A 14,810-nucleotide genomic window follows, 5' to 3' on the forward strand; every position below is an offset into this window, starting at 1 on the left:
GCGGCAGCCGCGGGTGGAGAACCGCAGCGGCATCGCCGAGCGGCGCGGGCAGCGGGGGCCGGCCGGGGGCCGCCGGGCAGCGTTAGGGAGCCGGCTCTGCTCCCGGCCCGCAGAGGCCGCCGCTGGGACGGTGCGGGGCCGTGCGGCGTTTTGGGGCTGGACCCCGGCATTTTGACATCCCGGCGCTGGGAAGGGCCGCGTCCCGGCCTGAGGCGGCTGCGGGGGCCCTGCCGGCGGCTCCCGCCCCGGGCCGGGGCACTGGCGGCCGCCTGGGGCGCCCAGCCCTGGCCGCGGGGTCTCCCCAGGGAACGCGGGGCCGGGGCCGCCGGGGGCATTTCTTCGGAGGCGGAGGGACGGCGGCGTGAGTGAATTGAGACAAAGAGCGAGGAGGAGGAGGAGGAAGAAGAGGACACTCGGACTCGGCTACATTCCTGTGCAGAGAAAGGCGGGAGGCGGTGTTAGCCCTTTACGGACAGCTGGGTCCGGCGCTGCTCTCAGCTGCTGTCGGCGTATTTACAGCCGGCTCTCCCGGCCGTGGGAGGAGGAGGAGGACGGAGAAACAACCATGTAAGTTCCCAATTGCCGGGGGTCCTGTGAGAAGATGGGGGATGCCGCAGACGCCAAGGAGATGAGGAAGACTTTCATTGTTCCTGCCATCAAACCCTTTGACCATTATGATTTCTCCCGAGCGAAAATCGCCTGTAATCTGGCCTGGCTGGTGGCCAAAGCCTTTGGGACAGGTAGGTGGCGTCTCCTTCTTCCCTTTCTTTGATGCTGGTTCCTGCTTGGTTGCTTCGCTACTGAGGACGTGAGAGCCATTCCCTGAGGAGCGGAGAAGGGGGGGAGATGTGTGGGAAATGCTTTTGGTCTGTTCCCTTATCCTTAAGATCTCTTACCCCTTGTGAGATGTTTTCTTTTTCCTTAATAACACTTAGTCTTTTTGGAATAGTCCCACTGTTTCCATCAGTAAGTAAATTTTGTGTATTGGCACTCATATTGTTTTCCTTGAGTGAATCGATCTCTGTAAATAGTATTTTATTTATTACTCTGGTCACATTTCTACAATGTGAAAAAAACCCAGCAATCCACGTCTGTCATCTTGAAAATTTTCCTGGTATTGCTTAGGAGCAGAATTGGGGACTAGCAATGGAAATGGGTTCTGACATGTGTGACAGTAGCCTGTAGCCATTTGAGTGGTTCAGCAATAAGAAGGGTTTCAGGGAAAAGAGCATTTAGTGCCAGGTTTCGGCCTGCACAATACAGAAGGCTCTCCTTGTCTGTAAGTGTAAATGGAATCGATTTGTAATGCCTCCAAAAGGCATCAGTGCTCTGTCGTTGAAAACCTTGGACCTTGAGGAATACCAGACCTATTATTCTGTGCCTGAAATATTATTGGGCCTTGAGGAATACCAGACTTGCAGAGGTCTTCTGAGGGAAGCATTTTGAAAATTTACTAAGCTGGGGGATTTTTGTTTGGGTTTTGTTTGTTTGTTTTGGATTTTTTTTTTTTTTAGTTTTTTTTTAATATATTTTTTTAGCTTTTGGGGGGGAGTTGGGGTTGTTTGCTTATTGTTTGTGGGTTTTGGCTTTAGTATAGCTGTAGTGTTGTAATAATTTAATATTCTGTTCATTAAAAATAATGGGGTTTTTTGAAAGGTAAGGTAGATATCAACAATCATTACTTTTGCCCTTGTTTATTTAAAAAATAACAGGAAAAGGTTCCTTCTTATGGAGTACTGCACCTTTTACATTTAGGGCCAGGGTGCTGTTATGTATTTAGCCAGGGTTAGGATGTATTTAGCATGTCTTTGTGGGACACATTTCTGGGAACTCATATTTGATGCAATGCTTCCAAAAAGTCACTTTTAAAGTGCTTGAATCTAGTGAAATTTCAGTGAGTGCATCACTTTAAAAAGAAAGAAAATATCAAAATATTGTTTCCATATAAAGATTTGTCAGTAAACTCTACTTGCTTTTCTTTGTGAAATCTGGACCAATAATATTTTGATATATGGCTTTATTAGCTATGCAGGTATGAGAGGTAAAACAGTAGGGAAAATTCTTGGAAGTACCTAATTGAACATTTTCAGAGATCATTATATTTTTAGGTAGCTTGGTTCCATAGGGTTTACTCATAGGATTCTGAGTGTACAATGCTTGTGCAATTATATAACCCAGCCTTCTAACCTGAAAACTTTTTTCTACTGGAGTTTGACAGATTCCCAACTTATGGTTGAAATGTCTTGATTCATACTGGTTGAGTTTCTATTGCATGTGTAAAGCCACTTGCAGGGAACTTTTCTGCTACTTTTTATAAGAAGTGTCATCCAAAACAAATTCCTTGACTCTTTCATGACTGGGATTGTTCTGAGATGCTCAAATAAAACATGATCAGGGGGAATAATTGCTCCATCTGCTCTCTAATCACTGCAGTAATGTAACAGTAGGAAGAGAGGTAAGCACACACATTTGTAGTGTGTGGTCCCAATTCATTGTAGTGTTTCTGGTCCCAGTTCTTCCACTAGGTTAATGTAACTAGAAATGTCAAAGAAAAGTTTGGCTGAAGTAGGGAAAGACAGTATTCAGGACTTGCATGTCTGCAGTACAAAAGCTTCCTTTATCCTTGGAGTGAAACAGAAGAACTGACCTTCACCTTTTCCAAGAAGGAAGGAAGTTTGGGTTGGTTAAATTATTTTATTTCTTAGGAATAAATCACAGCCTCAGTGATGTCTTCTAACTATTGCTATATACATTTGTACAGAGAAACACAAAGGATGATTAGTGTGTTTATGGGTGCCACATTTTATTTCTTTTTTTATGCTTGAAGTATTGAAGTTCCCTAAGCCTGCAGGGGAAGATGAAGGGTTTTTCCCTATGAAACAAAGTAATGCAGTTCACTTTCATTAAGGAAAAGCATAGGTTGTTACAATCATGTATCCATTAAAGAAATCCAACTCTATGTATCAAAGGGTGCATCTTTCAGTGGATGGCTTTCACAGTCTTAAAACCATATTTCAATACAATCAGAGTTGTGGATACAGCTTGACTATGTGTTGTGCATTTGCTTTGAAAAATACTTAGAATAGGTACTGTTCATTACCATTAATAATGACTTCTGGAGTTTCATTGATACCTGGGTCCAAAAACTCAGAGAAAAATTGTCTCTTGCTATTGTCCTTGGTTAAACTGCAAGTGTAGAGTTTGACCCACAACACAAGCAGGTCAAAAGAACTTGTCATATTAGTGAGGTGTCATAGGAGAGTAAGAATGTATTAACAGTCATGTTGGTGGCATCTTGTATGAAGAATTGGTTAAGAAATACTAATTGAAGAAGGAGTTCATATTTAAATGTTGAGGGTGTAGGATTTTATATCAGTGTTAGGACATGTCAGATTAAATGTTTTGTAATAATCAAATTGTTTAAGTGACACAACTTGCAGTAACTGAAAGGGAGAAAATTAACAAGTGTGAAGTATAAAAGGGGGAATGTTTGACTTTAGAAATTAAATCTGTAAATACTTAATTTCAGCCTTGTCTCCCAATGCTGGCAGTTAACTTTTTCAGTATAGAAAAATTTCTTCCCAAAGAACTGCGTGAACTGTATAGACACTATAACCTTCAACTTAAAACTATGATGGGACTTACTTCATAGAAATAAGTTGAAAAATGTCTTGATGTTGTGGTAGTCTGTGCTCTTTTTATTTCTAAAGGATGAGAATTGTGTTTCACTGTTTTGGAATGTGAAGTTTTTGCCTTCTCAGTCTGCTGTGGTAATAGAAAATGTGCCTGAAAAATTTGTTATTCATCCATGTTCCTAAAGACAGGCTGAACTAAATATACATCATTCCTGACAGATGTTTGTTTAGCCTGTTTTTTGAAAATCACTAATTATAGACTTTCAACGGCATGTCTTTTAGTCAGTTTGGACCTTATTTATTTTTAGATGTTTGAGCAGAATCTTGATGTCTTTTGCTCCCTTGTTAAGCCATTACTTGCCCTCTTCCTGGTGCTTTTGAGAATGGTGGGCATGTTACATTTTTATAACCCCTTTCATACAATAAAAGCAATGTCTGTTATATTGCTTAGACAAAACAGACTTTTTTTCTTTTTGGTAGGTCAAACTTTTTTTGCTCTCTGTGTTTATTAGGGGTTTGGGGTTGTTTGTTTTGGGTTTTTTTTTTGCTTGGTTGGTTTTTTGTATAATTTTTTCCTGTGGTTGGTTTACATGAGCTCTGTACTTAAATCTAGATCTGTTGGTCTAGCTAAACCGTTACTAATACAAGGTAAATTTGAAAAATTATTTCATGTTTCCAACCTATAATACTCTGATTTATTCACTAAAATATGATGTTTGCCATTTCTGCCTCAGCCTAGAATTGTTGACTCATGCAGTCTGTGATTCACTGTAGCTCTCTATCTTTCTCTGCAGAGCTGCTGCCTACTCAGTTGTTCCCATCTTATAATTGTACTGTTGTAGGTTCCTGCTTTGCAGCTATACTTACATAACTGCATCCTATTTCCAAACCACTCCTTCCACTTATCAAAATTATCTTGAATTATAATTTTGTCCTCCAAGGTGCTCCCAATCCTTCTGTAGCTTGGAATCACTTCTCCACAACCTTGTCTAGTGTGAAGAAAGATGTGAGCTCTTGAACCTGGAAGTACATGTTCTTCCCATTTGGTGGGAGACATCTGAGTACTCTTGGAAAATGGTTTTTCAAACAGCTTTTCATCCAACTTTTAATTACGAAGTTAAGAATATATCTGTGTCTGATTTTCAGAAAAATAGGGGAACAGTTTTAAATCAAGTTAAAGCTGTTGCTACTTTACTATCCATACAATATATTATTCTGTTTCAGTAATACATTTAACTGGTTAGCATGAGATTTTTATTTTTATTTTTAGACAAGAATAAACTAAAAGCAAAATAAAAACTACAAAAGTCTGAGCAATTGCCATAAACATTTTTGTGTTTTCTAAAGTAAAAATAAGATAGTCTGTATACCTTTAACCTTAAATTTAACATTAAATATATCCTTTATGGGTGTTTGAAGAAATAGCTTACAATTGCATAATCTGCAAGTAAATATTACCCAAGAAACCTAAAATAGCTTTCTCCTGATGATTAATGTTTTCAGGACTGGTATGTGGCTACTTACTGCTCTTTGCCCATGTTGCCAGCAGAGCCATGAAGGGAGGAAATGAACACTGTGTATCTGACAGAAACAAATTGTAGCTAAATACTCTCATCTGTTGGATGTTGCAGGCCAGAGCAAACTTTAATCTTTTTCTAGCAGAAGTAATTTCTTCACTTGTATTCAGTCTGGCAAAACCTTGTAGAAAGGTTTGAAGTTCAAAAACAAATGTTTGAGATTCTTGTGAGAGTTTTTTTATGTAGATTTCATTACCTTTCTGAAATAGTTGCTGACAAATTGATACTTCAGTCGGTCCTACTACAATCAGTGGATTAGACAGATCATCTACTGAGATCTTTTACTTGGAAGGTGGTTGTATCACTTCTTTCTGTAGAGCACATTTGTAATGTAGTTTGAGTGTAGATCACTTTTTTTGAAGTAAATACATAAAATTGTATGAACTTCTGGATCTGTTGGGTTTGACAGAGGCCTCTGAAGTTCTGTGCGTGTACAAGTGTAAAGGAAGGTGATCAGTGAGGGGACAGTTGCAGGATTGGCAGCTGACAATGGACCTCCTTTGGGGTATGGAATCTGTTCTTTCAATGAGCCTTTGAGCCTGTTTGCCTTTTCCACTCTGAGTGCTTGTCTGCAGAATGTAACAGATCTGACAGAGACTGTAGCCAAACACTCACTGATTTCAGGTGATGAGATTAAATATATTTCTTCTCCCTATACCTGATTTCTCTTTATATTTTTTGAACCACCATTGCACTTACTACTGAAAATATAGTTTAGAATTTTCCCCTTCACCCTATGATTTATGGTCATCTCTTGTGTTGCTTGATTGACTCCATGTTTGAGGGTGGCTCTCATTCATACTTGAAGAGTATTTGTATGCTGTTGATCAGGAATGTGTCACTTTTTCAATAAGATTTTTTAATGTAATTAATTTCCATTCTACAGTTAGCACAACTGGATACAATTCCAGTCCTGAAATGAGTAACTTTCAATACTTGCTCTGCTAAACTGAGAACTCTGAATGATTGTTTTTGCTGATCATTCTGGAAAATGAGGATATAAGTGAAAAATTCTCAAGACTTCATAAGAAAAGTAGAGTGAATTCTTCCTCCTCTCCCTTCCTTTTTATTTTGTGCAATTGGACAATACATTATTACTGCATCAGGTGGTAATAATAACCATTTCTGCTACAGAGTTGAAATGTAACGTTTGAAATCTATTTGCCAAATATTAGATTTGTATAGTTCTAGCTGTTTCCTGCATGTTTTCTTTTATTCAGTCAAAAGCAGTCTTACACTAAGAGAAGCTGTAAGCTACACACCAAAGATGGTGTGTCCATTCACATCTACTTATGGCTGGCAAAAACTTTTCTTTGGCTTAATGAAGTCTAGTAGTAAGTTAAGAAATGTTTTCTCTAATTTTCTGAAGCAGCTTTTTCCCTACTCCATAGGATATTTAAGTCATGACTTGTCTATAATAGTCAGCAAGGTGCTAGCTGGGTGAGATAGGATTATAATTATAGTATTATCTTTACATTTCTCATAACTTGCCTCTCCCAAAAATAAGTTCTGAAGGCATTTATGTTAATGAAAATTGATCCCCTTATTGGCAGGGTTAATTCTAAGTAATTCTTTTGTTTATTAAACCTGAATCAATACACAGGTTTTAGTAAATTAGATGCTAATCTTCCCATTTTAATAAGAAATGCCAGTACCAGACACATTCTGTAGGTTCTGTGAGGAGCACTTCCTGTTGTGCTGCTGAAGGCAGAATATTGGATGGGATAGGCACTTACTGTGACAATTAATAGAGCATTTCTTCTGTGATTTGCAGTGTTCAAAGAACAACTGAAGTCTGGTTAGGCTATGAAAGTAGAGCTGTGCTTGTTTATTCCTTGAATGTTTTGGGGTTGGTTTGTGTTTGGATTTTGGGGGATTCTTTAGGATTTTGTTTGGGTTTTGTTTTTTTATTGTTTTAGTTTGAGGGGTTTTTGTTTGTTTATTTTTTGTTTGTTTCCTTTTTTTGAATGAGGAATCTCTTTTAAGTGCAGAACAGCTGTTGAAGCAGTGGATAATGCTCTATTTTTGTAGCATCTAGAGGCAGGAGGGTAAGATCTGTTTATTCATAGTACTTCTGTGATGCTAAATTCAAGAATCTCTTGAGTTCATCTTAGCAAGGTGGACAAAGCTAAGAATGGTTATACTAAGGCTGAGTGTGCCATCAATTGAATGTTGGCCTTTCAGATACTTGTCTCTAGACAGAAGTACACCTGCAGCCTGCTAGCCAAGAGCAATGGAAGTGGCAGATTGATTGAACAAACCAAAAAATAAAAATTATTTTGTCATCTCTGCTCTCTCATTTTGTTTTCCGCTTCCTGATTAAGAGTCTTATTTCTTGATAGTGTCTCCAAAATAAAATAGTAAATTGAAATGTCTCCCTCTTCTATTGAGTCCACTAAAAAAAAACTCACTAGAAGTTGAATAATATAATTCTGTCTGCTCTGACCTGTTTTCAATTCTTGGACTCTTGACTTCTGTGCAAGCTCTGCTGTCTTGTGCCCAGATTGTGAATATGGCACCAGAATCCTCGTTGGCAAGTGGGAGTCTGAATGAGGTAACTTGACACAGCCATTTCCTGGCAAAAGCACACCTTTGCTGAGCTGCAGAACACCAGCAAGTCCATTAAGATTTGGCATACATTCATCTGCTGGTTTGCACTAGGAGATGGTTAAAGGTATTAGAATTTTCATTAAACAACTCTGTATTATATCTCAGTCTTCTACAAATATTTTTTTCTTCTCAATGTCTTTGTGCATTGATGTCAGTAACCTGTAGAGAGGAAGTTTTCTAGACTGAGGCTTAATGTGGCCTTGTGGTTCCCAAAAGTGATGGCATCATTTAAATAGAAAGCCCATGGCAAAATATTTTAACTTGTTTTATTGTCCTCAGGAATTAAAAAAAGGCAAAACAAACAAACAACATGGAGACCTTGTTGACAAAGACTTCTGAGCTTTTGGGCATTCTTAAGGGAAGCATTCATAAATCTGAAATTGTTCACTGGTATAAAGTTGAAAAACTCAATAGTTGTTCAAAGGATTGTATTCATCTCTGTGGAAGCATGGAAACTTTACAAAAAACCCAATTTGTTTTTAAAGAAAATGTAGACTTTTCATGTTAAGCAGTTTTTTTCCAAAGAACAAATTCACACTGTCTTCCAAGGAGTAATTCATACCTATCTGAGCAGGGAGGTTTTCTTATAAAGCAACTTTTAAAGGTAAATTAAGTAGTGTTATGCATGAATTAATTTTAGACCATTCCTTTCCTTTAAAATGGTCTGATGAAATGGAAAGTTAAGTTGCATTTCTGTCTCACAGTGGGGAGTTCTGGTTTTGTCTGGAATAGAGTGAATTTTCTTGCTGGTAGCTGGTGCAGGGCTGTGTTTTGGATTCAGAGTGGGGGCACTGTTGCTAACACTCTGGGGTTTCAGTGGTTGCTCACTGGTGCTGTCTCTAAGCCAAGGACTTCTCTGTGCTCGTGGCAGCCAGGAGGTGCAGGAGGAGCTGTGAGGGAGCGTGGCCAGGACAGCTGAGCTGAGCTGGCCCCAGGGCCAGGGCAAACCATGGCTGCTGTGCCCAGCATGGGCTGGGGGAGCTGCCTGGGAGGGGCTGGGAGCTGCTTGGAAATGGGCTGTCTCTCTTTTTCCCTTCCATTGTTATTATTGTTATAATGTTTTACTTTATTTCAGTTATTAAACTGTTTTTATCTCAGCCTGCAGGATCTACCTTTTTCCAGCTTTCCTCTCTATCCTCCCATCCCAGCAGGGAGAGTGGGGTAAAGAGCAAGCAGCTGGGCAGCTTAGTTGGAACTGGGGTTAAATCGCAACAGGGAGCAATGATTATCCTGCATTTGTTTTAAAACTTTGAATAAGCTCTTAAGTTTTTCTTTCTTCTCTAGAAAGAGCATTTACAGGACTTTTCATTCATTGATCATTTATGAAAAATCACCTGAAGATACATTGATTACTTTTTTGAAGTTAGCTTGGTGGTTAAATTTGAGTCACAGACTTGGGCTAATGTGGTATTATTTCTTTTTTGTTCTTTTCTCTGTGTCTTGAACTTGCCCATTAGCTGCATTTAGTCTCTTCATAGTACAATATTTACAAATTTCAAAATGTCAAAATGATTTCCAAAGCTGTGGTCCTGCTCACAATTCTAGGAAAAAATAGGGTGGTCATCTAGTTCAGCTTCCTTCTCCAGGAAGGGCCAGCCTCAAAGTTAGAGAGGTTTCCCAGGGCCTTGTTTTGAGAGTCCTTGTGGATGGCACTTTCACAGCTGGGTCCCCAGGCAACCTGCACCTATGCTCTTGGTCTCTTGAAAAGCTTTTCCCTTGCATGGGCCCATGAGCCCTGCCTTTATCCAGGTTTCCAAGGCCTGTTGGTACTGGCAGAGTGCAGGCAGATCCTGCCCCTTGTCTCCAGCACTGTCCCCCGTCTCCTGTGTCACCTGCATTGCTTGTGTTAGCACTCAGTGTCCCCATACACCCCTCTGACATAATTACCAGGCATTTCAAGGTCAGTTGGTGTTTTATGGCAATATGTGCAACAAGGTGTTTCTGTTAAAATGGGTCATTTGCCTTAGAGTTTAATCTTGAATGATTCTTCTTTTTCAGCTGGGCGAAGGAAGGCTGGTAAAATGCACGCATTGCAGATTAGTGTTAAGATTCTTCTCTGCCTAGCAGAGCCTGTGTAACAATCTCTAGTCCTGACAGAATTGTTAATAAAGGCTCTTGACCCTGCTGATTGTGCTGGTAATCTGCTGGGAACTGATGGAGCCTTGAAATTCCCTGCCACAGGACTCCAGAGGCAGCACATGCCAATTCTGGAAGGACTTCTATCTGAGATAGGTAACAGACAGAAAACTATCTGCTGTGGGGGTTTTTGTTTCCTTTTTCAACTCTAACATGAGAGCACAGCTTGAATCTTCTATCAAGAGCTATTCTGATATCAAACACTTTAATATATGTTCTGAAGTGGGGGAAAGTGCCATGTTTCTGCCTGTGCAGAGGGAAGTCTGACAGGAATTTTTGTAAATAATTCTGATCTTGTTGCACCAAAGATCTTGTTTGTGTGCTTTCACATTTTTTATACATTCAGAATATGCCTGTAGCCACAGCTTCTCTTCCTAGCCCTTTGTTTCCTTATTTTATTTTTCTAATAAATTTATTTTTCTGGTTTTATTTTTATGAAGACCAATAAGTTTCTTTTCCAGATTTATTTTTGTGTATGCCAATGAAGTAAAAGAAATGGCATACATGTCATTTTGTCTTTTTCTGTCTTTTCAGAAGCAGAACTAAGCTTTATAAATAATTCTATTTGCCTTTGCTAGTCATCATGTTGATTTTTTTTTTTTTAGCTCTATTGAGTTTTAATTACAAAATCCCAGCAGCGGATGTCATTCTTTAATGATAAATGTATTTATTGCATCTTGTCGCTTTTGTATGTGCTTCAGTGATACAGAAGAAGAGAATTAACAGGCATTGGGTTTGTTATTTACTGTCTTGAGATTTCTGGCTCAAATTTTCAGGCTTGAGATCTGTCTTTGTCTTCAGTGAATCTGAACCACAGAGTATGTGACTTCTGTTTGAGTGTAGCTAAGTACTCCTGCCTCAAGAGGGTTTTTTCATATAGGAATGAGGCTTTTTAAAGTCTTCTAAGAAATTAAATTTGTCTTTATCTGTTCCTCCCTGCTTCCCCTCATCCCCATTGAAATTGTCATCTGCTTCAAAAAAGGGTGTGTGGATTTTGGTTTGGGTTTTTATTTGGTTGGTTGGGTTGGGTTTTTGTTGTGGGTTTTTTTGTTTTTTTTTGTCTCTTTCAAAAGCAAAATCTGCTGCCTGTGCAATGTGAGATATTTACAAAAAATGTTTTCTAATCCTCTCTAGCTTGAAGAAGTAGCATAAAGAGAGCTGGCATTTGGAATTGTAGAGGGTAAAGTCCTGGTGAGAATTGAGCTCCTGATACTGGAGATGGATCATTAGGGACTTCAGAAATAACAAGTTTAATATTTAAATAGAGTGTAGTCAAACAGGGAAAAGAAAGAAGGTCAGGTAGAATTAAGATAGATGAAAACAATACCTGGGGAAACAGGTATCTAGCAGCTCTGAGATCCTCAATTAGAAATGCTTTGTGTTGGACTGGGTGACTCTGGATCATCATCCGGATCACAGTCAGCTGGGAAGTGGAAGAGAAGATGGAAATATCTCCTGACACCAGTAGATATTTTTGTTAGCAGTTTTATTATCATCTTGTAAAAAAGTAGGGCTTCTTTACAAGATGATAATAAAAGGATTAGATTTGTGTTTTAAAGGGCAGAGTAGTTGTGCTGATGGTATATTTTGGTCTCTATTCTAAAGCAGAGCTGTCAGTTTTCTTGCCAAATTTAGGTTCATGGTTTAAGCAAGTGACAAACTATGTCTCTTTCCCTTGATACTCTGATTTGGCAAAAGAAGCAGCAATATCTTACCCTCTCCTACCACCCTTCCAGCATTTAAAGCATGTGTTAATATTTCTTTCACTTCTTGCACTCTGCAAAGCATGTCTTCCCTCACAACTAGAAGGCAGCTGGCACCTTGCAGAGCCCATCATGGCAGCACATGAACTGCAATAGAATATGTATGAGGAAGAAGATAATCTGTCATTATCTTGTGATGGCATGTTCTGTTTTTTCTCTCTCTTCTCCTGCTCCACCCTCGCTGGGCTGTTTACTCCAGACTGATTCAAACCTTGCCTGTTTAGCCATTTATCCAGCTGAAGGCAAAGGGAATAGAAACTTGAGTTGCATCACTGCTTTCCTACGCACTTATTTTTTCTTCTAGCAATTAAATAGGGTTTTTACATTTGGACTCAGGAAAAGAATCACATGCTCTTTATCCCATAAATGTTGTTGGCTTAACTAATTTTACAACAATAGAGAATGAAATTCTTCCAGGAGGAAAATGAAGCATCTTGCAGTGTGTATGCCTGAAAATTTGAAAGTTATTTTCCACTTGACTCATGATTTAATTTAATTTCATCTAATACCATATTTAATTAATATATAGTTGCTACATTTGTGGTAGACAATTATAGTCTGCCTGTATTGTGTTGTGTACAGTCTTTGAAAAAATTGTTGATTGTCTTGGAATGATAATTTTGGAGTTAAAAATCTCAGCATAGATTTGCGTAGCTTTCTGTGGGTGCTAAGCCAGCTTGCTGAAAAAGGATTAAAACCAGAATTTTAAGGGAAGTCAGTAACATAACAAGGCAAATAAGAACTCAGTATTTTGTCAGAGAGAAAGTGATCATATTTTTTATTCTTTCTCCATTCCTCTGATTTCAGTCAAAAGCCCATATATTTATGCTTAACTGCTGAATTGTCATCATTCTGTGATGCATGACCTTTGAAATAAACAGTATAGTAATCAAAATTCTCCTGCATATACAGAAACTAGAAGGCTGCTGTTTGTCTTGAATTTTTCTGTGCTGAAACATAATGTTTCACTTCCATTTTGTTATTGTAATAGAGTCCAGGGTTTGTGTTTAAATGGTGTTGTTCTGCCTTTTTATGTCTGACCTATATAATATGATGCCAAAGGAAATGAGAATGTTTGGGCATGTATTTGGAGAAGCCAAGAAATTTTAATGTAATGATGATGTAAACCACAGGTTGGTCTTCTGTTGTGGCCTTTGCAATGGGAGACACTTTGAATTTTTCTCAAGTTTCTATTTATGGTTCAAATATTACCTTTGTATGAAATTTTCCCCAGAATTTTATAACATAATTGCTGACATAGACTTTGGCCTCTCCCCTGGGTTAAGCTTTTTTCAACATAATTTTGAGTTCACATATAGTTGTAAAAAATCCCTTAATAGTCTAACTGTCCTTTCTGATACTGACTTGTGCTCTGTTTTGTAGAGAATGTTCCAGAAGAGCTCCGAGAGCCGTTTTACACAGACCAGTATGACCAGGAGCACATTAAACCACCTGTTGTGAACTTGCTGCTGTCTGCCGAGCTCTACTGTCGTGCTGGAAGCCTTATTCTCAAGAGTGATGCTGCAAAACCACTTCTAGGTCATGATGCTGTTATACAAGCCCTGGCACAAAAAGGCCTTTATGTCACTGACCAAGAAAAGTTGGTGACCGAACGAGATCTTCACAAAAAACCAATTCAGATGGTGAGTGTTCCAAGCTTGTGTGTTCCATCTCTTCTCTCCATCTGTGTACTCCCAATACCTGCAGATCTGTATTTTAAAATGCATCATTATGTTGAAGTATTTTTCACGGGAGTTCAATGGGATTCATTACTGGGAAGTTTATAATTGTTTTGGTTTAGGAGTTTTTTTGTGTCATTAGCTGTCAGTGCAGGTGTATTTTTTCTGTATTAATGCTAGAATACACCCATTATCTTCCTACTTAGTTAAAATGTTACATTTTTAAATATAGCAGTGACAGTATGATCACCTGGATTTCAGATTTACAGTGCTGACTCTAAGTTAATATTTCTGTGTTGGAAAAGTTTGAAAACATTATTCTTGGGCAGAAATCTTTGGTTAAAAGCTTGAAAAAGAAGTTTTAATGGCAGGCAATTCAGCCTAATAACTTTGAAGAGTCACCTGTTGCACATTAAGTCAATGTAAAACACACAACAAAAATATGTCTTTGCTTTATATAACTGCTAATTAAAGCATTAGTTCAAGTGATGAATGATTCTATTAGTAGGCTTCTAAGTCATGGGGTTTCTGCTTGGTTTGGAGTCGAGTTATAAAAAATTACCTGTAAAAAGGATGTCTACAAATGTTTGTTTAGCAAATGGCAGTATGATAGAATAAGATGCTAATTCACTTAAAGTGAAATATTTAAAATGTTCACCTTTTTATATTTGTATTTAATATAGAGAATAAATTAAGTAAACAAAGTATTTGTGGTCAGTGACCTGTAGCTGCCTCTAGAATGAAGGTGTGTGGTAATGAGTATACTATGGTGATCTTGGAGGTGTTTTCCAATCTAAATAATTCCATGTTTCAAGTGATGAAAAAATTTGGAGGATACTTGCAATATTTGTGGGTAGTTAGGAGTGTTCCTGATGTTCACAGAAGTCAAAGTATTTAAGAAACAAACTTTTTGACTGTTTATGTTTTTGCAGAACTTAATTCTGTTCTTGCTTCTGAGGGAAAATAAGGTTAATGACTTGCCTTTATGAGCCTCTGGTTACTCCATTTGATTCTTTTAATGTGATCCCTGTCTAGAATAGTTGTAAGAGTCATTTCTTCCCAGAGTTCTCAGTTGAAAAAAAAGGTGTTAGTATTATCTAGTTTGGTTTGCTGATGTTTGATTTTGTAATTCATATTGCTTAAAATGCACTTCAGTAGTCATTTTCTATTTCCCCATGCCTATGGGGCTGTTTGTGTGTTTTCCCAGTGTTGTTCAGGTACAGTCAGCAGGAAGTTATTGACACATGAACATCATAAGAGTTGATGTCCCCAGGTTCCTGCTGTGCCCAGGGCACTGGTCCCCACTCCAGCACCAGGAACAGATGGGTTCACTGTTGCTGTTGTCAGTTCACAGCTGGGCTGTGGCAAGGACAGGGAACACAACTGGCTTGGGCAGAAACAGCCTTGTCC

The 14,810-nt window shown here is 38.7% G+C and overlaps 1 protein-coding gene across 4 annotated transcripts in view; it reads left to right on the forward strand.

The window, feature by feature from the left end:
* The first annotated feature begins 11 nt into the window (after positions 1 to 11).
* CAMSAP2 (calmodulin regulated spectrin associated protein family member 2) overlaps positions 12 to 14,810 on the forward strand; it is an 80,467-nt gene continuing 65,668 nt past the window's right edge. For all 4 annotated transcript variants that reach the window (XM_059478807.1, XM_059478808.1, XM_059478809.1 and 1 more), the window contains exons 1-2: positions 12 to 740; positions 13,105 to 13,364. In XM_059478807.1, the coding sequence (XP_059334790.1) occupies positions 602 to 740; positions 13,105 to 13,364 (399 nt within the window). In that variant the 5' untranslated portion in view covers positions 12 to 601. The remainder of the gene's footprint in view (positions 741 to 13,104; positions 13,365 to 14,810) is intronic.

Source organism: Ammospiza nelsoni, chromosome 9 (assembly GCF_027579445.1).
Source record: "Ammospiza nelsoni isolate bAmmNel1 chromosome 9, bAmmNel1.pri, whole genome shotgun sequence".
In the NCBI taxonomy this organism is placed as follows: Eukaryota; Metazoa; Chordata; class Aves; order Passeriformes; family Passerellidae; genus Ammospiza; species Ammospiza nelsoni.